Consider the following 23,210-nt stretch of genomic DNA (forward strand, 5'->3'; position numbering starts at 1 on the left):
TCTACTGACATGCAAAAGGTCCCTGGTTCTATCCCCAGCATCTCCAGTTCACACATAGAAGGTCCCTGGTTCTCTTCCTGGTGATATGAAGAATTTCCCAGGTTCTATCCCTGGCATCTCCACATGCTGAAGGCCTCAGGTTCTATCCCCGGCATCTCCAGTTGACAGGCAGAAGGTCCCAGGTTTAATCACCAGCATCTCCAGTTGACAGGCAGAAGGTCCCAGGTTCTATACCCGGCATCTCCAGTTCACAGGCAGAAGGTTCCTGGTTCTCTTCCTGGTGAAATGAAGAATTTCCCAGGTTCTATCCCCGGCATCTCCAGTCCACAGGCAGAAGGTTCCTGGTTCTCTTCCTGGTGATATGAAGAATTTCCCAGGTTCTATCCCTGGCATCTCCAGTCCACAGGCAGAAGGTTCCTGGTTCTCTTCCTGGTGATATGAAGAATTTCCCAGGTTCTATCCCCGGCATCTCCAGTTCACAGGCAGAAGGTTCCTGGTTCTCTTCCTGGTGAAATGAAGAATTTCCCAGGTTCTATCCCCGGCATCTCCAGTTCACAGGCAGAAGGTTCCTGGTTCTCTTCCTGGTGAAATGAAGAATTTCCCAGGTTCTATCCCCGGCATCTCCAGTTCACAGGCAGAAGGTTCCTGGTTCTCTTCCTGGTGAAATGAAGAATTTCCCAGGTTCTATCCCCGGCATCTCCAGTCCACAGGCAGAAGGTTCCTGGTTCTCTTCCTGGTGATATGAAGAATTTCCCAGGTTCTATCCCTGGCATCTCCAGTTCACATGCTGAAGGCCTCAGGTTCTATCCCCGGCATCTCCAGTTCACAGGCAAAAGGTCCCTGGTTCTATCCCCAGCATCTCCAGTTCACAGGCAGAAGGTTCCTGGTTCTCTTCCTGGTGATATGAAGAATGTCCCAGGTTTAATCACCAGCATCTCCATGGTATAGGTGACTGGGTAACAGGTGATGTGAAAGACCTCAGCCTCAACCCAGGATGCTGGAAACTGCTGCTTGTCTGAGGAGACTGTAGGGAACTTCAAGGGCCAATTGTCTGATCTGGTGTAAGGCAGCTTCACGTGTAATGTGTGAACTGGTGGGACGTGCTGACAAGTCACAGCTCACTTATGGTGACCTCATAGGTGCACACAATGACCCCTTGTTTCCCTTGGTCTCCTCCCATCCATTCATGTCCGGGCCCTTGGAAGAAAGATCAGATAGAAATGAAATGAACCACTCCACATGGAGCTTCCACTACTAGAGAGAAAACATTTCTAAAAGCCTCACATCCAAATAAAAGCTCTCTTCTGTAAGAAGGTGCTGCGGAAAGCCTGCATTGCAGAATCCACAGGGCGCACTGTTTTCCTGAAGCAGCTCTCTGGACAAGCACCATCGGAAGCAATTCCAGTGTGGGGGGAAATGAAAAAAAACATACAAAACCGATTGGCAATGCAGAAAACTGACGTGGCCAGCAGACAAGGCCATTCAAGGTTGAGAAGCAGACAGCAGGTTTTTGGCTCTCTCAACCCATAGGGGACACGAGGCGCATGCACCTCAGGTGACTAGACAAGAATTCCCAGAGCCACGGAAGGGCCTGTCTCACTGGCAGTCTTCAAGCAAAGGCTGGATACACACCTTTCTTGGATGCTTTAGGATGCTGAGGGCTGATCCCGCGTTGAGCAGGGGGTTGGACTAGATGGCCTGTATGGCCCAACTCTATGATTCTATGATTCTAAGCACCCAGCCCTTAGGGGTTTATGGAAAAAGACCTCTGCTTGAAAGAAAAATGGTGAAGACAAAGAGTAAAGCAGGCTTTCTCAACCAGAGTTTCATGACAGCCCTGAAAAGGTATCCCGAATGGTGGGAGTTAATTAAGTTTTATATCTTTTTACATTAGATAAACGTTTATCAGGTGGTATGACCATATGTGGTCATGTCAAGCCTCCCCCTCCCCTTCCTCCCAAAATGACCAATGGTGGGCCTGCAGGGAGTGGGAAGGGGAGGGGCCCCCGGTGGGCGTGTACCCTGCTCTGCTTCCCAACCATATTCTGCAAGATCATGTCACTTCAGCAGTTTCTCAAAGCCCAAAGAAGGATGTTTCAGTAAAACAGTTTAAAAAGTTGAGAAAGACTGGCGTAAAGGCTTAGCTATATAACGTGTGAGACAACTCAAGGGAAAGAGCTAGGTTGGATCCAGGAGCAACTTAGAAAGCAACAAGATTCTCAGGGTGTAAATCAAAACTCACTTAATCAGATACAAGTAGGAATTAAGAGCCCTTATACCACGGCTGTTCTGGTTGGGGCAGCTGCTCCATGGCAAGCAGCAGAAATTCCGTGTGAACCGCAAGTTCTGTGCGGCCACCCGGCTCAGCATGTCCTCAGCCAACACTGCTACCAAGTATGGCAGAGTCCTTTCGGTAGTAAAACACCCCACCTCCTCTTCTTCTTCTTCCAATTTATGGCAACCCTATGAAATAGTGATCTCCGAAACAGCCTCTCCTTAACAGCCTTGCTCAGGTCTAGCAAATAGAGGGCCACGCCTTCCTTGACAGAGTCGACATATCTCATGTCGGGTCTTCCTCTTTTCCTGCTGCTTTCGACTTTTCCCAGCATTATTGTCTTTTCCACTGAGTCTTCTCATCATTTGACCAAAGGACAATAACTTCAGTTTAGTCCTTTTCACTTCTAGAGAGAGTTCAAGTTTCATTTGATCTAGAACCCACTGATTTGTCTTTTTAGCAGACTGTCCCTCAACACTGGTCCCTTTTGCTGGAGATGCTGAGGATTGAACCTGGGACATTCCTGGTGCCAATGAGCCACAGCCCTTTCCCATGGCTTTCCAGGGCCCCAGACAGAGGTCTTTCACTTTCTACCTGGTGATGCTGGGGATTGAACCTGGGACCTTCTGTATGCCAGGCAGAAGCTCTTCCACTGAGCCATAGCCTCTCTCCTTGGCTGCCCTGGCCCTCAGGCATAGGTCTTTCCCATTACCTCCTGCCTGGTTCTTCTAAGTGGAGATGCCCGGGATGGAACCTGGGACCTGCCAAGAAGATGCTCTACCACTGGGCCACGCCCCCTTTCCCTCTCCTGGTAAGAGCCTGGGCCTCATTCTGCTGCAAAGAGCCTGCAATCTGTCTCTTAGACTGTCAAACTCTGCAGTGATGATTCTTACAAATTTGGGGGGGACGGGGGACGTCGCATGGACCGGCGTTGTGGCCCAGAACTAAAGCATCTCCTTGCTTTTTTGGAGACTCATACCAGTTGACATAAAAGGACATGTATTGGTGGACCTTAACAAGTTCCTCCTAAGATACGCACCAGCGCTAGGACTTGCCGGCTGGAGTCCGCCTCGGTCTATTTAGCCCTGTCTCCCGTCCCCGTTGCTGCCAGCCGGCTGCCCCGCACCACCCCGTGCAGAACGGCTTCCGAATTTCAGTGGCTTTGAAACAGCAGGGCTTCTGTGGCGACGGTGCCAACCAGACAGGGACCAGCGTCTGGGAAGCACGAAGTTCCTCGCCCCTGCTTCGCGGCGTTTCTCTTGGCAAAACAGAGTGGGGCAAACCTTGCAAGTCTCACGGTTGGCGCGTCTCATGCACAGATGCAGTTTTGGATCTTCCAGATAGCGGCTAGGAAGCCCGTTTCCTTTCTCCCTGCCTGCCGAGTTCTCACCGTGTCCTTTTAGAGCTTCCCGCAGCAGAGGGAAATCCAGGCGGTGTGTTTTGTGTCTCTTCCTTGGGCAGCGGCTCTATGGCAACAGTCGTTCGGAGACAGCATTTCCCTCGATTCCTTCACGTTCGTGCTCTCGCCTTTGGCGGGGTGAGAGACAGCCTGCTTGCCCTCTGCAATATTAAACAGGAACCGCTCCTGCCAGCTTTTTGGGTGCAAATCTTTCTTGCAGGATTGCAAAGGCGCCTTCTTCCGAGAATGCGCGCCCCAGTCTCCCAGAGAGGGGGGGAAAGAGGATTCTGCAAAAACAACATTCACAATTTATTTGGGAAACAGATTCCGTTCCTTAAGCATCATTTGCAATACAAAGCGATTTATAACCCAGGTGGGAAGGATCTGAGACGTGTGGGCATAACAGGCTTGCGTGTGGGCGTGACACACGCAAGGACGTGTTTAAAACCGAAAATGGCATTTCTGCTTTTTTTCAGGCCTGTCTTTATGCAGCTGCGTTGGCTTCCGGTTGAGTTCTGGATCAGGTTTAAGGTTCTGGTTTTAATCTTTAAGGCTGTAACATGGCCTGGGCCCCACCTGACCAACTATAACCTCCAAAGGGCTTTGCGCTCAGCCAATTTGAACAGGCTAGTGATCCCTGGCCCTTGAGAGGTACGTTTGACCTCAACCAGAACCAGGAGCTTTTCCGTCGTGGCCCCCACCTGGTGGAAGGAGCTCCCAGAAGAACCGCGGGCCCTCCAAGAGCTAACTCAATTCCGATGGGCCTGCAAGACGGAGCTCTTCCGCCAGGCATTTGGTTGGGGCCAAGAACTGACAAGCTCTCTAGTTGTCCCCCTCCTGTGACAGGCTCCTCCCCAGAAATGAAGAGATAATTGGTAAAAGCTTGATACTGCTGTGCGACAGAATTTAAAGGATGTTTTCACGGGTTGTAACTGATTTTAATTAATATTAACTGTATTACTGTTTGATTTTATGTAACCATTATTTTGTTGTTGTCCACCCCGAGCCAGCTTGCCAAGAAACAGGGAATCAAGTTGGAAGGGACCTCCTGGGCCATCTAGTCCAACCCCCTGCACTATGCAGGACATTCACATCCCTCTCGCTCATCCCCTGTCACCTGCCACCCCCTTGAGCCTTCACAGAATCAGGCTCTCCGTCAGATGGCTCTCCAGCCTCTGCTTAAAAATCTCCAAAGATGGGGAACCCACCACCTTCCGAGGAAGCCTGTTCCACTGAGAAACTGCTGAGAAGGGCAGCATATAGATAAATCGATAAATCGATAAATCGATAAATTTCCCCGTGGCCACTCAGGATCAGAGAAAGAAAAAGGTCATTGGGGTATTTCCTTCTACTCCAAATGTCTACTCAAGTTCCAAACAACATCAAACATTCATTTGGAACCCATGGGGGGGGGGGGAGAGAGAGAGAGAGAGAGAGAGAGGGGGGGGGGGTTGTAAAGCTGCTGGGTTGCCAACCTCCTGGGGGTGGCTGGAGATATCTTGGGACTACAGCTGACCTCCAGGAGACAGAGATCAGTCCCCCTGAAGCTAATGGGCTCTTTGGGAGGTGAACTGGATGGCCTGCCACCCCACTGAATTCCCTTTCCTCTCCAAACCCTGCCCTCCTCAGGCTCCACCCCTCCAAAAAAAAATCTCCTAGAATTTTCCCAACCAAGAGCTGGCAACACTGCAGGGGAGTGATGCGGAGAAGGGAACAGCAGGTGGAGAAAGGGATGTCAACGCTGTGGAATTTATTGGGTTAGCAGAGTGCTCACGGCACCTAACGCAGCAGCGCCCATCTGGTTTATGTGTGCTGACAAGAAACGAAATAGCAAACTGAGCCTCTTGATCTTTGCAAACGAATAAGAGTCCTTCTAGCAGCACAGAATAAAAGAGTTGGAAGGGACCTCCAGGGTCATCTAGTCCAACCCCCTGCAGAATGCAGGAAATACACAACTACCTTATTGTTGGGAACTCCATTCTAGACCTCACAGGGCGCCTGTTGTGGGGAGGGGAAGGGAAGGCAATCGGAAGCTGCTTTGAGACTCCTTCGGGCAGTGAAAAGTAGGGTATAAAACCCAACTCTTCTTCTTGTCCTTCCTTGCAAGAGAATAAAATCAGAGACGGGAGCGAGTTTGCTCTACGCACCAAGTCCTCTCATGACTTGATGGAATTACAATTTAGTGTTGCCAAGAACCTGCTTCCCCGAGATGTCCTATCTGCCCCGACTCCATCTTTACCAAACATGCACCATGGCAGCTGTTTTAGAAGGCAGCAGTGCCACGCTTGGAAGAAAGCGACCTCATGGTCTTTCTTAGTCAGGCTACGTGAACAACTGGCCAAAACCTTGAGCGGGAGACTAATCCAGAGAAGGGGCATCCACATGTCCACCTGTCATCACAGCAGCTCACAAAGCCGGGCCCTCATCTCAGTTTATCAACGTAATTCCATCAACAAATTCAAGTCCTCCTGATTGCAAAACTGAATCACTATCAAGCTGCCAGGCTGGCTTCATAATATTGACCTTTTTAATAAAGGAAGGAGCAGAGGAGAGCAGTAGCTCTCTGTAGTTTATCTCCAAAGGTGGTTGAAGCGTTCAGTGCACTTCCGCGGCAAGCGCATGGGAAGAGAAAAACACATTGGCCAGGGAATTAGTGCAATGAAAGGAAAGCAGACGTAAATGCTGCATTAATGGTAAGACCGAACGTGGGGGGGGGGGGCATGGACTTTTGGAGGCAGAAGGGGTCCGTTATTGCCAAGACCCCCAGATTTGTATTCCTGTTCCAGGAAATCACTGTTATGACCCAAACCAGAATAATCTTTGGCTTAGGGATTTCGTTATGCAAGCCCCTAGTGGTGGGTAGGGAAACTAGCCAACCGCAAGCTCTCTTTGGCTCTTCACACATGCATTCATCCATCACAAGTTCTGTTGTTGACCAAAATAAATAGAAAAACCCACAACATGTCTATGGAATCCAATTCAGTGAGGCCTTGTGGGCACCACCTCGGCCTCCTCCTCCACCAATTGCCTCCCTGCCTCTTTTGGAGCACTTCCTGAGGCGGGACTATGAACATCATGGAGTACCCATTTCCATCCCAGGGGTTGCGACAGAAGATGTGTTCCACATCAAAAGGCTGATCTAAAGGGTATCTCCAATAGAAAAAGAATAGGAATTGTCCAGGCTATTCCAAATCAATAATGGATCTTTTTATAATGATTCAAAACCTTGTTTCATTGATTCAAGACTCATTTTTCTGGGTCAGAAAAATAAAAAGCATACCTACTGGATGGGGGATACGCTTCTAGGTAACACTGTGTGTGAACGAGACCTTGGGGTACTTGTGGATTGTAACTAAACATGAGCAGGCAGTGTGATACAGCGGTAAAAAAGGCAAATGCCATTTTGGGCTGTATCAACAGGGGCATCACATCAAAATCACAAGATGTCATAGTCCCATTGTATACAGCACTGGTCAGACCACACCTGGAGTACTATGTGCAGTTCTGGAGGCCTCACTTCAAGAAGGACGTAGATAAAATTGAAAGGGTACAGAGGAGAGCGACAAAGATGATCTGGGGCCAAGGGACACCCAGTAATAGGTTTAAACTACAAGTACAACGATATAGACTAGATATCAGGAAAAAAATTTCACAGTAGTTCAGCAGTGGAATAGGCTGCCTAAGGAGGTGGTGAGCTCCCCCTCACTGGCAGTCTTCAAGCAAAGGTTGGATACACACTTTTCTTGGATGCTTTAGGATGCTTAGGGCTGATCCTGCGTTGAGCAGGGGGTTGGACTAGATGGCCTGTATGGCCCCTTCCAACTCTATGATTCTATGATTCTTGTAAATCATTCAAAATCGTAACATGAATCAATCACAACCAAGACGGGTTCCTAGCTAAATTATATTTGCCAAATTAGGACCCAAAAAGTATGATGACCAGAGAGTCAACAAGGTTAATTCTGGCTATAAACTTTTGTGTGCTGGCATGCTTCTTCAGATTCCAACCAACCAAGGAAAAGACAATGCAAAGAGTGTAGAGACGAGCATACTCCAATTCTTTTTTCTTGGAGTGAAGAAATTCCCTTGACACTTTGCCAACCATTGACTGTGAAGAAAAATACAGTGTGCAGGGGGTAGGGTGGGGGGTTGGCTTCCTCAGTGTAATTTTAATGCAACACTATTTCAGTCGTTTATCAGGAACTACCACCTGCTTAAGCTCCCCCAGTCCATCTCCGTGTCGCCTGAAGGGCAAACTCTGCCCTCAAACACGCGCCTACCTTATCAGCCTGAACACACTTCATCCATTAGAGCATTTTCCTATACAGGCTGAACAAGGTAACTCCCAGCCAATTTTTGTGTTTTTGTCAATGTTGGGAAAGGGTCTCCTCATCAGTAAAGAAAAGCACCGCCTTCTTCTGCCCTCCCAAGGGCTTGAGGACAAAGTGACCCACGGCTTCGTTTGCATAATCAGTCTTTATGAATTAACGTTTTGTTCCTCCTGCCTTGAGACGGCAGCTTCAAGCGGACTTTTGACAGTAGTTTGGCCTGGTCCCTCGAGAGGGGTAAGACTAGATTGATTCTGAGGCACAAATGGCGGGAAGGAAACAAACAACTGAATGCTCGACAACCAAAGATTTCACAATTTGGGGTATTGGTGGTGGTTGTGGTTTACAGAGATCTGCCTGCCTTTGCCAGTTTTCTTTAAGATGGCACGTGTTGGCAAACCCTACTTATCCTGCGGCTGGGCTAGGTGGCCCCTTAAAATCCATGGGACTAACTGGTTGAGGTAATTTTGCTTCATCTCCTCATGCAATTTGTGGCTTGGCTCAGTGTCCTGTTGTTCCTTGCTCTACTGACACTATTAGGGTTATGCTTACACTTATGCTTTGTCCTGAAGTACACGCTATCGGATTTTCACCCAAGGCTGGAATACAGATTTGGGACAGGTCCTGGGTGTAGGGATGCCAGCTCCAGATGGGACATGGGGATTTCCTGGAATTACAGTTCATCTCCCCCTGGAGATGATGGATGTTTTAAAAATTGGACTTTGTGGTATTGTGCTCCATTAGGTTCGTGTCGTCCCCAAGCTCCGTCCCCCAAATTTCCAGTTTACCAGACTGGATCCGGCACGCTTACCACCCCATTCCCTGCCAGTGGTCAAGGAGAGCCCGGCTACTTTATCTATGTAAGAACTCCCAGGGATTACGGAGAGAAGGAAGCAAGAGGGAGAGAACCGTGGCAGTACAGGTTGTGGGTTAACATGCAGTCCTTTGCCATCCCTATCTACTCAGGAATAAATCCCAGTGAATTCAAGTCAGTACAGCACAAAGGATTTCAGCCCCCACACCTAATATTTTATGCCCTATTGTTGGCCATCCATAGGAACTGGTTGGCCACTGCAGTCATGCTACGGTATTCTGGACATGGGGTCATTTATGGGTTGCCTTCAAGGGCTAGCTCCATATAGAGCATGTCACAGTAATCCAACCATGAGATCATAGAAGCACAGATCAGCAAGGCCAGACCAGCTGAGTCTAGGTACTGAGAAAACTGGCAAATCAGAGGCAGATGGTCAAAGGCACCGCTGGCCACCATGTCAACCTGCTTTACAAATAGGAAGGCAGGCTGTGGGTTTCTCAACTCCCCCCCACCCAACAGCCAATTCCACTGCTGAACTATTCTGTGAAAACCTTTTCCCAATATCTAGCTGGTACCATTCTACACATAGTTTAAACCCAATACTGCAGGTCCTATCCTCTGCTGCCAACAGGAACTGCTCCCCACCCTCCTCCAAGTGACAACTTTTCAAATACTTAAAGAGAGCAATCCTGTCTCTATCCACCTCCTCTTCTCCAGGCTGAATGTTCTCAAGTTCCTCAGCCTTTTCTCATAGGTCCCCAAGGCCCTGGATCATCCTGGTCTTTCTCCTCCGTACCCACTCAATTTTATCCACATCCTCTTTGAAGTGAAGCCTCCAGAACTGCACACAGGTGTCCAGGTGGGGTCTGACCAGTTCTAATAGTGAATCCTCATTTGTAAGAAACGCTAGACTATTTCTGCATGACAACGTTCCTCGTTCCAAAAGGCTACAGTTGTCTTCAAAGGCACATGTGTATTTACCATTGGATCGTCTTAGTTTTTCCTTGAATTGCTTGATTTGAACTGAGGTTTTTCTCCCCAAAATGTTTTCAATATATTCTACAAGCAATTTCAACTTGAAAAATAAATACTTCATTGACAGAGAAAAATACTCAGTCAACAATTACTTGCCTTACTTTTTACTGTACTCAACCCAATGGGAAACAACTGGGGCTGTCTTCATAATGTCTGGCAGGGAACCAATGTCATACCTCATTGCCTTTCCTGCTTAAGCCAGTGCCCTATGGGTGTGCTTCCAATTCAATCACCCTTACTAAGGGAATCCCCTACAGAGGAAAGTGAAACAGGCTCAAGGCATTGTGCAGGATCTTGTGAGAGCCGGTTAACAATCAAATTCATTCAAGTGCAAGAATAGAACAAAAAACAGAACTTCAGAGAAAATTATGACTTCCTCTTCCTAGAACTCGTTTTGAATGCCAGAAAAATCATTCATAAAAAGAAGAAACTGAAACATCATATAAGAAAATTAGGAGAGCTGTGATGGATCTCACTAATGGTCCACAATCCTGTCTTACTCAATGGCCAGCCAGTTCCTCTGGAGAGCCAGCAACAGGGCAGAGGCAGAGGACTTCATCAGAACATCAGAGGAGCCCTGCTGGATCAGACCACTGGTCCATCCAGTCCAGCATCCTGTCTCACACAGTGGCCAACCAGTTCCTCTGGAAGCCCAACAGTAGGTCACAGAGGCCAAGGACTTCATAAGAATAACAGAAGAGCCCTGCTGGAGTTCCTACTTTACTTTTCACCCTGCCTTTCTCCCCAATGGAGATCCTAAGCAGCTTATATTTGTCTCCTATCCATTTTATCCTCACAACAACCCTGTGAAGTTGATTAGGCTGAGAGTATGTGACTGGCCCAAGGTCATCCAGCAAGCATATATGACAATGGGGGGATTTGAAACTGACTCTTCCAGATTCTAATTACACCGAGCGCACTACACCACTCAGGCCCTTTTCTGAGCTGTCTTTTGAAATATTCAGGCTCTGTTTCAGTCCAGTAAAATCTTACAGAGACTGGATTCCTCAGCAGGGCACCCAGAGCTATCTGTAAATGGAAGGTTTGCTAAACCCAACCAAGGTGTTTACAAAGACTTGGCAGTTGAAATTCATTCAGCAAATGCTGGCAGGGGCTCATGGGAATTGTAGTCCATGGACATCTGGAGGACCACAGGTTGACTACCCCTCAAGGTTCCACGTGGATCTGATAAAAGGACTACTGACTCTCAAAAGCTTATAACAGAAACCCTTCTTGGGCTCCAAGCAGTGTGTTTATCTTAGGGTCCTGCGGTTCCAGGGCCCCTGTGGTGCTGTACAGTTAGGGTGCTTTCACATTGGGATTGTTAGGGGGTCTTCATCATTATACAGCTGGTGGGCTGCAAAACAAAAAATAAAGCCATCAGCTGCTTCCAAAGTTCTAACTAGCACTGAGAATGGTGGCCTGGTGTTACTAAACAAGCAGCAACATTAGTTGTGCTCTGTTAAGACCCCCCCCCACAAAAAAAATCCTTAAATTGGCCCTGGTGCTCCCCCCACCCACCCACCCAAAAACTTAACAGCCTCCAATTCTGAGGTGGGAAATTCCTGGAGATCTGAGTTTGCAACCTGGGGAGAGCAGGGCTCAGGAAGGAGGGACCTTGGCAGAATACCCCACCCTCCCAAGCAGCCATTTTTCTCCAGGGAAACTGATCCCTGCAGTCCAGAAATCCGTTGATATGGCAGATCTCCAGGCCCCACCTGTAAGTTGGTAACTGAGGCAACAGAGCTGCCCTCTTGCAGTTTGCACCAACTGAATAATAACATTTGTCTTTAGTATTATAATGTTCAGTATTATATAATTATTGTCATAATAATCAGGGAAGGTCCTCCCTGAATGGCCACCAGCCCCTTCCCCTCACGGCCCCCCATCTTTACACCCCCTTTATTTCCCCTGGCTTCTCCATCCCGCCCTCCAGGAATTCCCCTCAGGCCCCTGGCGCCATTTCCTCCCCTCATCCCCGCTCAAGCCCCGCCCCGTCCCCTGTCGCCCCGCCCCCGGCCAGTCCGCACCGAGGCAGGGGCAGCCCAGGAAACCCCGTTGACGAGCCAGGGGATGGGGAGGGAGGGGGGGAAGAAAGCGGGACGCAGCCCGGCGCCTCTCAACTGCTGCAATATCCCTCCGCCTCTCGCGGTGTGAAGTAGTTCCCCGCAAGACCGCGCGCCGTCCCCGGCGCGAGATAACCTCCGGTTATTCCCTCCCCCTCTTTTTGTCCCCCCCAGAGCTCTTTCATCTGAGCGGTGAAGGAGCCGCGCCGAGGCCCGAGGGTTGCATTTGTGGACGTCTCACAGGACTGTCGGGTTGAGAGTATCCCTCCGCAACGCAAGGAGGGGGGGGGAGTAAAAGTAGAGCCGGCCAACGGAGGGCATATATAAGGGCGGCGCCGCGGCGGCGCTGCCTTTTCAGTTGAGGAGAGCGGCGGCTATCGGAACATGTCAGGCGGGTCCGCGGATTACAGCCGGTAATCGGGATGGCGGGAAGGGGGGGTGCTTGAGGGAGGGCACAGGCAGAATGGCAGGGCGGGCGGCGCACTCCCTGCCCCCCTCGCCAGTCCGTTGGAATGCCCCACATTCAAAACCCAACGGCCCTGCCCGCTGTCAGATTGGGGCGGCTTTCTCCCCTTGCCTCCAATGGTACGATCCGATGGGGGGGGAAAGAAATAATCCGAGTCCGCCCTGTGGCTGATCTAATATCCCCCCCCTTGATTCCGTTTTAATTCTCAATCCGGGTCTCGAAACGCGCCTCGCTTTGGTTTCTCCCCCCTCCCCGCAGGGCTGCATGGTTTCGCCCAAGGGTTGGCCGGGAAAGACCCCCCTGCCCTGCGCGCCTCGGAAGAGTCCATTTTCGCCCGAAGGGGGGAGGGACGAGGGAGCGGCTGGCTCACTGGCCGTTCGTTCGTTCGCCGGCAGCCGCGTCCGTGTCCTCCGCCTTGCGCAATCGGGCCGGGGGGGGGGGGGTGGAGCTCTCGCGAGAGTTCGGCGGCCCCTCTCGAAGAGGCCGAGAATGCCCGTCGTCGAGCGCGCCCATCCACGCCCCGTGCGGCGCATCTGCAATGGCGGCTGTCATTGGGCTCCCTGCAGCAGGAGTGGTCAACCTGTGGTCCTCCAGATGTCCATGGACTACAATTCCCATGAGCCCCTGCCAGCGTTTGCTGTCAGGGGCTCATGGAATTGTAGTCCATGGACATCTGGAGGACCACAGGTTGACTACCTCTGCCCTGCAGCATCTCGCTCCCGTGGCTTTTGCCCCACGTGCATAGAGGTCTTCTGTCCCCGCCCCCGAAAGCAACAAAAAAAATGCTTTTTCTTCCACCCTTTTGAGTGAAAGTCTCGGAGAACATCTTGGGAGGGGGGTACTGAAATCCAGGGAATTAACCAGCCAGTATTTTATTTATTTGGATTTTTATACCGCCCATTCTTTACAGCTCTGGGCGGTTTACGTGGAACATTGCCTAACTTTACATAGAACATTATAATAATCTATAACGTTACACAAGTTTCGATAGAACATCACAACAATCCATCAAGTGACTCGGGTAGTCAAACTGCGACCCTCCAGATGTCCATGGACATCTGGAGGGCCACCGTTTGACTACCCCTGAAGTCACTATTCACAAAACAACATGGATAACAGCAACACTGGGGAGATCAAATTGCTCAGTCATGGAAGGGCGTTTGAGGGGGGCCCAGCAGATGTTCTGGTTGGCCAGGTGGAGGAGCTCCCTTTTGCAGGCCCTGCGGAACTGTGGAAGTTCTTTTTAATTTAATCTTGCTGCGAGTACCTCCACCCCTGCCCTTCCGTGGGAAGTGAGCCATGCTCGGAAATGTGGTTAGGTGGATGAGAGGAACAGGAAAAAGTGGGGAAGGGAACGTACTTTAATCAACATTGTCGTTTTCCTGCTGCTGTGTTGGAATGTGGACCTTGAAAGCTCTGCAGCCTTCAATAATAAACTGGATTTTAGTTTTTAAATTTAAAAACTCCAGCTCTGACATAATTTCCCTTTGTGAACTAACACTACCCCCTGGTAATCCAGCATGAGGGGTGGATACATGAAAATGCAGTGTGTGCTGGCATTGTTCCTGCCCTGAGTGCAGTCATCGTGCCATTCTAGCAGTTTCTTGCTCTGTTAAATGCTGTTGAGACTGGGACAGGAAGAGTAATGTGCAAAGGAGTGGCAGTATATGTAATGTATTGTTATTTTGCCTCTTAAAGTATAAATTGTTGGCATGCAATCTCAAATGCCACTAGGCATTTGCTTCGACTCAAACCATCTACCGGTCCCTTCATTGCCCCCCCCCCCCCCCCCCGAAAAATCGAACCTACCCAGGGATTGTCAATATTATTCTGTTAAAATACTGTTCTGATTGGCATGTCATGATTGTTAGCTGTTATATTGCTATATGTTTTATGTAAACCACCCAGAGCCGTATGGAAGGGCGGTATAAAAATCTAAATCAATGTTAGGGGGTCCAAAGAGTGGTGATTTGCCCAAGGCCATATATATTAAATATATATATTTATACAATTGCTTTCCTGAGCATCTTGGGACCCCAGGCACATTCTAGTTAAACTTGAGAACTAAATGGGGCTCTTCCATCCCGTTTCCACATGTTGTCCCCTGTGCCATATTGGCACATGCATTTCTTCAATAAAGCATGGATATGGCTGCTGATCCTGTGCTCTAAAAGAAGGACAAGTCGTGTGTTTTCACTGTTATTTATCATGCTTTCAATATGCTTACAAGCTTGCATACAATTCTGGCATGATTGTAATAGTTCAGGTTTTAAACAGTATTAAGCAAACAATTTTGCTTTATTATTCCCAGAGATCATGGCCCAGAGGGAATGGACCCCGATGGCGTCATTGAGGTTAGTATTTCAGTGAGAGATGCTTCAAAATTGTTGTGGAGGCAAGTTTAGGTGAGTGGAGTAACATCTGCTTTAATTTTCCTCCTGCAGAGCAATTGGAATGAAATTGTGGACAATTTTGATGATATGAACTTAAAAGAATCCCTCCTCAGGGGAATTTATGCTTATGGTTTTGAGAAGCCTTCAGCTATTCAGCAGCGGGCTATTATCCCATGCATCAAAGGTAGGCAAGAGCTTAATATCAACAGGCCTTAAATACTGGAAACGTATATTGTTCTCAGTCCCGAGTGTTGGGGGAAGGAAAAAACACATCTTTCCTTGAAAAGTGAGATGATGGTATACCATCTTTCGGGACTGACCTGAAATGGAGATAATTCTTAACTGCTGATCACTTGAAAAGGAATCTACAGTTAAACTGAATCCTTGATGTGTTGTGTGTGGGAGCAGTAAATATCTATCCTTTTTTTAGGGTATGATGTGATTGCTCAAGCTCAGTCAGGTACTGGCAAGACAGCCACATTTGCTATTTCCATCCTGCAACAGTTGGAGATTGATCTCAAGGAGACCCAAGCACTAGTATTGGCCCCTACCAGAGAACTGGCTCAACAGGTATTGATAGTGTAGTCAAAAAGCTGCTTACATGTTGCATAGGTTTCAGGTTTCACAACTGTAGGACAGTTAACAGATTTCTTGCAAGTCTGTCATGACGACTGGTTGTCTTTGGGCTGCAAACATGGAGCCTGGCCTCTGTTCCACTAGCTTTTCTCCTTCAAATACGTGGAGAGGGCAGATGGGACAATAGGCCAGGGATTGTGGGATGAAGCTTGTGTAGGATTGATGAGGGGGCATGTCCAGAACACTTAGTGATACTAACAGTATAATATGAGCTGAAATGTTAATGTCCTTTGAGAAAAGGCGCTCTTAAAATGCATGCAGTTGTGCAACATGGAAACTGCAGTGCACATGTGATCAGTTAATTTTTTTTCTCTGTATATGTGTAATTGTACTGTGTGTGCTTCAGTCTCTTAATTTTTGGTTTTGAACAGCATTTTGCAGCACTACACGTTTCCATTAAGTTTGATGCTCTTGATCATTATTGAATACTCTGATAAGCGCAGATCAGTCTGTGAGGAAAGATTTATACAGCTGGATTTATTATATGCTCATTTGGATCCCCTAATTAAACAATTTGGTTTTTGGAGAAAAGTGTCTACCTAACATTGGGGGAAGTGGGAAGATGTTTTCTTTACAATACTTCAAGTGTCTGGAAAAAACAGGTTTTCCCAGTTGATTTTTGAACATAGTTTCTATGTAGGTTTTTTTCATGCCTGCAATTTTCTCTGAAAAGCCCAAAAGTATCTGCTCAAGTACCTGAAGAAGTAAGCGGTGATTCATGAAAAGCGCCTTCCCTGCCACAGATTGTGTTACTCTACAGACTAACACGGTTACTCATCCTGATCAAGTTGCAATAGTTGTGTAAAATCTTATACTCTTAATAGCTTAATGGGCAAGGCATGTTTGCCAGAGTGATTTCCACCAGCACTGCCAAAGAAGCAAACAAAGGGTCACTTAGATCGGTCATTGTCAGTGACACATCTATGAAGAAGCTGTCAGGTTCCCGCAATTAACCCCAAAGGTTCAATTATACATTTGCTTGTCACCTGGCATGCAGTTCTTTTCTGCTTTCAGCTGTAGTGAAGACCAGTCTGTAGATACTGGTAGGGAAATACTTCAGTGTGTTCCTTAATAAGGCCAAGGGCATCTTAATGGGAAGGAAAAGACATTTAGTAAAAGGGCTCCTGATACAGGAAACAGGTGAGCTGCTGATGAGGTGGCCCTTCTAGGTAGCGAATGGGTTTGCATACTGCATGCAGGCTGTCAGATGAAAGCTGGATTTCTTTTTTGTGTTCATCTGATATGCACTCAATGGGATGCTGTAGCTCTGAGCATGGGGGTTCATTAATATGTATTCTAACAGAGGCTTCCTGTTTCAGATCCAAAAAGTTATTCTGGCTCTTGGCGATTATATGGGTGCAACTTGCCATGCCTGCATTGGTGGCACGAATGTCCGGAATGAGATGCAGAAGCTGCAGGCAGAGGCTCCCCATATTGTGGTGGGGACACCTGGACGTGTATTTGACATGTTAAACAGGCGCTATCTGTGTAAGTGAAGTACTGGCTTAACTGCCCTCAAAAGACCTCTATGGCAGCAGTCCGCAACCTTTCGGCTGCCGCGGACCGCTGCTCTGGAGAGGGCGGCCCGGGGGCTCGTGCATGCGTGGACTGGTGCGTTTGCACCCCTGCCGGGCGCAAACTAACGTGCACGGCAGTCTGCGCATGTGCGTTTGCGCCGCCGTCATGCTGGCGGCCACGGCTCCCCCTCCCAGCCCCTCCGGGACGCCAGCAAATCAGCCGCCAAGGCAGCTGATTAGCTTGTGGCTCGGCAAGCTTCTCTTCCCTCCCGAAACAAGAAGCTTGCCGGGTCGCGAGCTAATCGGCCGCTTCAGTGGCCGATTTGCTCGCGGCCTGGCGAGCTTCTCGCTTCAGGGGGGGGGAGGGAAGAAGGAGCCGCGGACCACTGCTCTATGGGATTGATGGTGCGGGGTATATACATGCATGTTTTAAAATGAATGTGCAAAACCTCTGGGAGAGGGGACAACTTAAAATAGGCAGGGTCCCAATGCAGAGGTAAATAGGTTAAAAGATTCTCTAATTCACTCTAGAAGCCCAGTTGATAAATCAAGCTTCTGTATGTTTTGTTTTCTTTAAGCGCCCAAATGGATCAAAATGTTTGTCTTGGATGAAGCTGATGAAATGCTGAGCCGGGGTTTCAAGGATCAAATCTACGAAATTTTTCAGAAGCTGAGCACAAACATTCAGGTACAGTACAACTTGCTACAACGGTAATGAGATTGGCCATTCTGGCGATGCAGGTAAAGTTACAGTGTAGCTGCTCAAGTGCTGCATTGTCGTTCCCCCTGCACAAAGCAAAAATGTTTCTTTTCTATCCATGTCTGCTTCGACTCCACAGCAGGCAAGGACGCTTGGTTTCATACATTACCTGGGAGAACCAGCTTGGTGTAGTGGTTAGGAGTGTGGACTTCTAGTCAGGCGAGCTGGGTTTGATTCCCCACTCCCTCACATGCAGCCAGCTGGGTGACCCTGGGTTCGCCCCTGCACTGATAAAGCTGTTCTGACTGAGCAGGAATATCCGGGCTCTCTCAGCCTCTCCTCCCTCACAGGGTGTCTGTTGTGGGAAGAGGAAAGGGAAGGCGACTGTAAGCCGCTTTGAGCCTCCTTCGGTAGGGAAAAGCGGCATATAAGAACCAACTCTTCTTCAGTAATATCAGGGCTCTCTCAGCCTCCCCCACCTCACAGGGTGTCTGTTGTGGGGAGAGGAAGGGAAGGCAATGTAAGCCGCTTTGAGATTCCTTCGGGTAGAGAAAAGCAGCATATAAGTACCAACTCTTGTCCAGTATGCCAGATGGGTCCAATTTAAAAAATTTCCTGTTCCAGGTTGTGTTGCTTTCTGCCACTATGCCAATGGATGTGTTGGAAGTGACCAAAAAGTTCATGAGAGATCCTATTCGTATCCTGGTGAAGAAAGAAGAATTGACCCTCGAGGGTATCAAACAATTCTACATTAATGTGGAGCGAGAGGTACGGGCAGAGTTTAAGAAATCCATCTCCATCCTGGCCTTCTTGTTCAAGCACCGTGCTAAAACTACAGGAGTTGGGTTGTGACTTGGCTCCTGGAGTAATGCTAGCAGGGTACACACAAGAAGAAGAACAAAACGCACTAGCTCAGCGAAAGACTTGGGTGGACCTCTTTCTTAATGTCCAGTGTCCTGGTCTGAAGACCTGGTGCAACAATTGTTTCGAAGACTTGCTTTAGGGAGCTACTGATCAGCAGACCGGTCCCAAGCGGAGCTACACCCTTCTAAGCTCCACTGAACTTGGTGTGCTCAGGGTTGCTGGGTGGCAGGCCTTTGCAGCATGGCACAAGAAGATCTTGTGCGCAACGTCATGCAACTCACGGTTGCTTCCTTTAATTTTGCAGGAATGGAAGCTGGATACCCTCTGTGATTTGTATGAGACTTTGACAATTACGCAGGCTGTTATTTTCCTTAATACACGAAGGAAAGTAGACTGGCTTACGGAGAAGATGCACGCAAGGGACTTCACTGTCTCTGCTCTGGTGAGATTTTAACATCCATGGTATTTGATTGACTTTGAGGCATCATGTTGCAAGCATAGCTGGAAGTGACCGTCTTCTGGCTCTTGCATGCTTTGCCATACGGTTGCCCTAACCAAGTGGAGAGATGGGCGGCCCACCGCATTAATGCAGTGTTGCTGGTGTTCTTGTTCTTGGCATTTTCTCTGTAGCAGAGTAGACCACTTGCACGAATCAAGAAACTTGGATAAAACGCAGATGGCTTAACAAAGCGGCCCCATGTCGTACCTTTCAGTGGAGGAAAAATGCTTGAGATGTTTGGTTAAGGTGTCTGCTAACAAGAGTTATTTTTATCTACGCAGCATGGTGACATGGACCAGAAGGAGCGAGACGTTATCATGAGAGAGTTTAGGTCAGGATCAAGCCGTGTCTTGATCACCACTGACTTGTTGGTAAGTAAAGTATCCACACTTGTTGCCTTGATAGATACTGGGTCCAAAGCTGTTTTGTTTGGGGCAGGTTCTTGTAACTTGCCCTGCTTAAGCTATTGGAAGAGTAAAGACCACGCTCCACTACGGGCTTGCAGAATTGTAGTTCGTCACTATAACGTGGTCAACAAAACCAGCACCTTGGGGTCCCCAAGCACAGGGGGGTGGCTTAGTGATTGTTTTGCCTTGACTTGCAGGCTCGCGGCATTGATGTGCAGCAAGTGTCGTTGGTTATAAATTACGACCTGCCGACCAATCGTGAAAACTACATTCACAGGTGAGTTGGCGCACGTTTCCACCGAGCACCCACTCTCGGCGTTCCGGTGGCTTCATTTCCTTCGGGCTCTTTACACCCCTCAAACTGGCCGTGCTTTTCCTTGCATCCTCTGCGTGGTGTGTAGATTTACAACGTGAAGACGGGGAGGGGCAGAGCTTCTTCGTTAGCAAATGAAACTAAACAGTGGGAAAACTTAACCAGACGCTGATGGCTGATCATTAATTGAGGTTCTAGTACAGCTTCTAACGGCCGCAGGAGTAACGCTCTGCGGCACGCGTTGTCTAGTCCGCAAAACTTCTCACGACTCGGTAGTTGATTAGGCTCGTCGGCGGTTCAGGCCGTGTTAAAAGTTGCTACGAGTTTTCTTAGCCCTCTCAACGTTTGCCTCTTTCAGCTTTAATGTTGCTTTATCGGAAGTTTCTTTGCCAACATCGTCACTATTGCTTCGGTTCCTCTCACGGTGGGATTTCTCTCTCTGGTGTATTCTAGTAGTACTTGCAGTTTATCTCCCTAGGCTTAGCTAACTTTCCTGGTAGCTTTGCACCTCAATGAAGTAAATTGTACCTTGTCACTTGATGTAAAAAAATACAGGAGTCGCTAGCCCAGTTGATGACGGCATGGTGCTCAGAAAGGACCGGCGTAATTTAGGACGTGGATTCGTAAGCGGCACACTGTATGAATAAAGAGCGAGTTGGTATTTATATACTTTCTTCTTGTCATGATTGTTGTGAGCTATGTCTGTCTTATGAGCTCTTAATAGCGTGGCCGGACGGAGGCAGGAGTTGTGGGTTTGTTATCCCGTACATAATGTGTGCCCTGTAAAACCTTGTTTTTCACAGAATCTCGTTGTTGTCCTGCCGAAAAAAATAAGTTTTCCCACTGAATAATCTTTTTGCCGTTGAAAAACGACGCTAGTTTTAACGTTTGGCTTTGAGGAATTTGACTGGGGGAAATCGCAGTGGGTGTTTTGTTTACAGAATTTTAAGGTTTGCAAGCTGACATCAAGCTCTGCCCACATTCAGAAAGAGACGGTGTGAAGGATGACTGATGGGAGCATTTCTCCCAAGAGTCTGGGGAGTAATGCCCCCCCCCTTGGAAGTCATGCTGTGAGTGCAAATGTGACCTACGTCGGCCACAAAATCAGATGGCATCTGATCTGCAGTTTACCAGTAAAGAGCTGGGAAGAGATTCCTTTGGCACCAGTCAGTATTAAACCTGTAAACCTGGATTTGTGGCAACCCAGAATCAACCGATTTGATTTTGACATAATTATATATGAATTATAATTCCGACCCTCTCCCCCCCACCCCCAGTAACTTTCAAAAGTTGTGTTTTTTTCACACCCTTTTCCCGTTTTGTGCAGGATTGGCCGAGGTGGTCGTTTTGGCAGGAAAGGCGTGGCTATAAACTTTGTTACAGAGGAGGACAAGCGGATCCTTCGGGATATTGAGACTTTCTACAATACCACAGTGGAGGAAATGCCCATGAATGTGGCAGACCTCATTTGATCCCTGGGAGGAGAGAGGTTTTTGGGATGCAGTGCTCTCTGTTGCTGACTTAGGCGACCCACAACGTGCATTGCGCTTCTTTCTTGGGGGATACATTGAATCTCGTCTCAATGCTCATAACGGATCAGAAATACAGATTTTTGATAAGCAAAGCGACGCTTTGTCGTGAGCTTTTGTGGGGAGAGCCCTCGGCTTTCTCCTCTTTAGGGTTTAGACTGTTTGGGTTGGGCGGAAAGTCATGGGGTCTGTACATTTTTTCTTTATTAGACATTTGTTTCCTAGTTCTGTAGAAGTGGTTGTGCTAGATGTTCTTTATCATTTAATAATTTACTTATGGACTAAAAGGTATAAGTGCTGTATAAAATCAGCCAATTATGTTAAGCTGGCATACCTTCCTTTATTGTATGTTAGAGTTCTATATTAGACCGAATTGGAAAGGCCTTTCAAAATGACTAAACTTTTATAAGAGCATTAAAATGCAATTTTTTTTTGTGTTTGGTATGTATTTATTGAATAAAGTATTTAATTAGTGTTATGTGTGATCTGGACCCTGTTGCTAAAACCCCAGCAAGCAATCATTACTATTGTCTTAGTTAGGGTTAAACCCATTAAAATTGCCATATTGCACATGTCTTAATGAAGTTTGAATGTTCAATAAAATACTTATATATATTCATTGGGTGGACTGGGTGCTTCTTGGGCAGCCACTGACTGCAGGTTGGTTTTGTGATCACGGTTGACAGATCTGCTTCCCCTCCCATGATCACACAGGGCCACAAGATGTTTACGTTGCCTCCTTAGCCCCTGAGAGCAGGAAAGCTTGCTTCCAAGACTTGGTTTGTGGCCAGCGCTGTAAAAACGGGGTCCCCCTGCACCCAGAGCTAAAGGATGCGGTGGCAGAAGTGTGCTCTCTGCTCTTGAACTCCCACTTTCGCAACAGAGCCGCTAGCATGATTTAGGTTTGGCATGGCCAGCATCATTAATCAAGGTTTCATGAACCTCTGGCATTTCTTGATGACCCTGGAAAGATTATCCTGGGTGATAGGGCCATCTATATGGCCACGCACACAGCCATGCTTCCTACCCGTATTCTGTATGATCACACCAGCTCGAGTTTCTCAGAAGCCTGACCTATGTTTTAAGTCAAGTTTCTTAACTGTAAAAGTTGAAAAAGTCTATATTAGATTAGCGATCCCCAACCTGTGGGTTGCGGACCACATGTGGTCCTTCGACTAATTGGAGGTGGGCCCCAAAGGATGCCTTCTCCCCCCCCCCCAGCCCTTTACAACACACTTAATTGTTGTGCCGTGTCTGTATCTTATTTTGAAGGGATGTTTAAACATTACCATAGCGATCAGGGAGCATTAGGGCAGTGGTTGAGAGTAGAGGAGTAAACTGCCCCCCCCACCGGGCCTCAGTAAAAGGCATTGAGTGGTCCCTGGTGATAAAAAAGGTTGGGGACCACTGTATTAGATGATGGAGGCAATACCCTTTGGTTTTAGAGCAGTTCGGAGCTTGGCGAGTTGTCCAAAAGCACAAGCTTGGAACAGCCTCAAATGTTTATATAGATGGCATCTGAAAATGAGCCCAAGGTCACCCCAGCTGGCTGCATATGGGGAGTGTAGAGTCAAACCTGGCATGCCACATTAGAAATCCGCACTCCTAACCACACTAAACTGACAGAATACACTTTAGGGGTGGGGGTGGCTGTGTTTGTAGTAGAAAGCTAGTCCTGGACTAGCACCTTAGAAACCAACTTTTAACTAGAAATTCTCAAGCAGCAAAGCTCCCTCCATCATCAAATCAAATAGTAGAAATGGAGATCGTAAAGCAACGAGGTGATGTGAGGGGCAATGCACAATTTGAGCTAATGTTCAGGGGCAAGAAATTAATGTCTAGTGAAACAAGAACTCTTTCTGTCCCTGTTCAGCAGTTTCATGTAATTTGAATATACAAGTTTCAAAATGTAAGGGAGAGGGAAACTAGATAATACTGGTCTTGTTCAGAAGTTTGGCAGCAGGAATTG

General features: G+C 48.0%; 1 protein-coding gene and 3 non-coding genes across 8 annotated transcripts; all 4 read left to right on the forward strand.

Moving 5' to 3' along the window:
* The first annotated feature begins 12,185 nt into the window (after positions 1-12,185).
* Positions 12,186-21,856, forward strand: EIF4A2 (eukaryotic translation initiation factor 4A2). 5 transcript variants are annotated; one of them, XR_013233393.1, is made up of 12 exons: positions 12,186-12,330; positions 14,695-14,737; positions 14,828-14,960; positions 15,207-15,346; positions 16,732-16,900; positions 17,508-17,617; positions 18,254-18,397; positions 18,798-18,935; positions 19,274-19,363; positions 19,597-19,676; positions 20,268-20,370; positions 21,040-21,856. XR_013233393.1 is itself a non-coding variant. In XM_077348282.1 (11 exons), the coding sequence occupies exons 1-11, from the start codon at positions 12,302-12,304 to the stop codon at positions 20,275-20,277; spliced, it is 1,086 nt and encodes a 361-aa protein (XP_077204397.1). In that variant the 5' UTR covers positions 12,186-12,301; the 3' UTR covers positions 20,278-21,856. The 5 variants fall into 5 exon arrangements, 2 of the variants coding, with proteins under 2 accessions (XP_077204397.1, XP_077204396.1); XR_013233394.1 differs by having other exon boundaries at positions 20,268-20,366; XR_013233395.1 differs by having other exon boundaries at positions 20,268-20,349.
* Positions 15,061-15,131, forward strand: LOC143844125 (small nucleolar RNA SNORD2). The gene has a single exon (XR_013233826.1). It is a non-coding gene; the product is annotated as a small nucleolar RNA SNORD2 (small nucleolar RNA).
* LOC143844112 (small nucleolar RNA SNORA63) lies at positions 17,665-17,795 on the forward strand. Its single transcript, XR_013233813.1, has one exon. It is a non-coding gene; the product is annotated as a small nucleolar RNA SNORA63 (small nucleolar RNA).
* On the forward strand, positions 18,434-18,612 carry LOC143844123 (small nucleolar RNA SNORA81). Its single transcript, XR_013233824.1, has one exon. It is a non-coding gene; the product is annotated as a small nucleolar RNA SNORA81 (small nucleolar RNA).
* Positions 21,857-23,210: the final 1,354 nt, after the last annotated feature.

The sequence above is a fragment of the Paroedura picta genome, chromosome 8 (genome assembly GCF_049243985.1).
Source record: "Paroedura picta isolate Pp20150507F chromosome 8, Ppicta_v3.0, whole genome shotgun sequence".
Taxonomy (NCBI): domain Eukaryota; kingdom Metazoa; phylum Chordata; class Lepidosauria; order Squamata; family Gekkonidae; genus Paroedura; species Paroedura picta.

Coding starts and splice junctions, on each gene's coding strand:
- EIF4A2 (XM_077348281.1), top strand. CDS start 12,302: ATGTCAGGCGGGTCCGCGGATTACAGCCG. Junction 18,936..19,273: donor ACTTCACTGTCTCTGCTCTG/GTGAGATTTTAA, acceptor TTATCTACGCAG/CATGGTGACATGGACCAGAA. Junction 19,677..21,039: donor CGTGAAAACTACATTCACAG/GTGAGTTGGCGC, acceptor CGTTTTGTGCAG/GATTGGCCGAGGTGGTCGTT.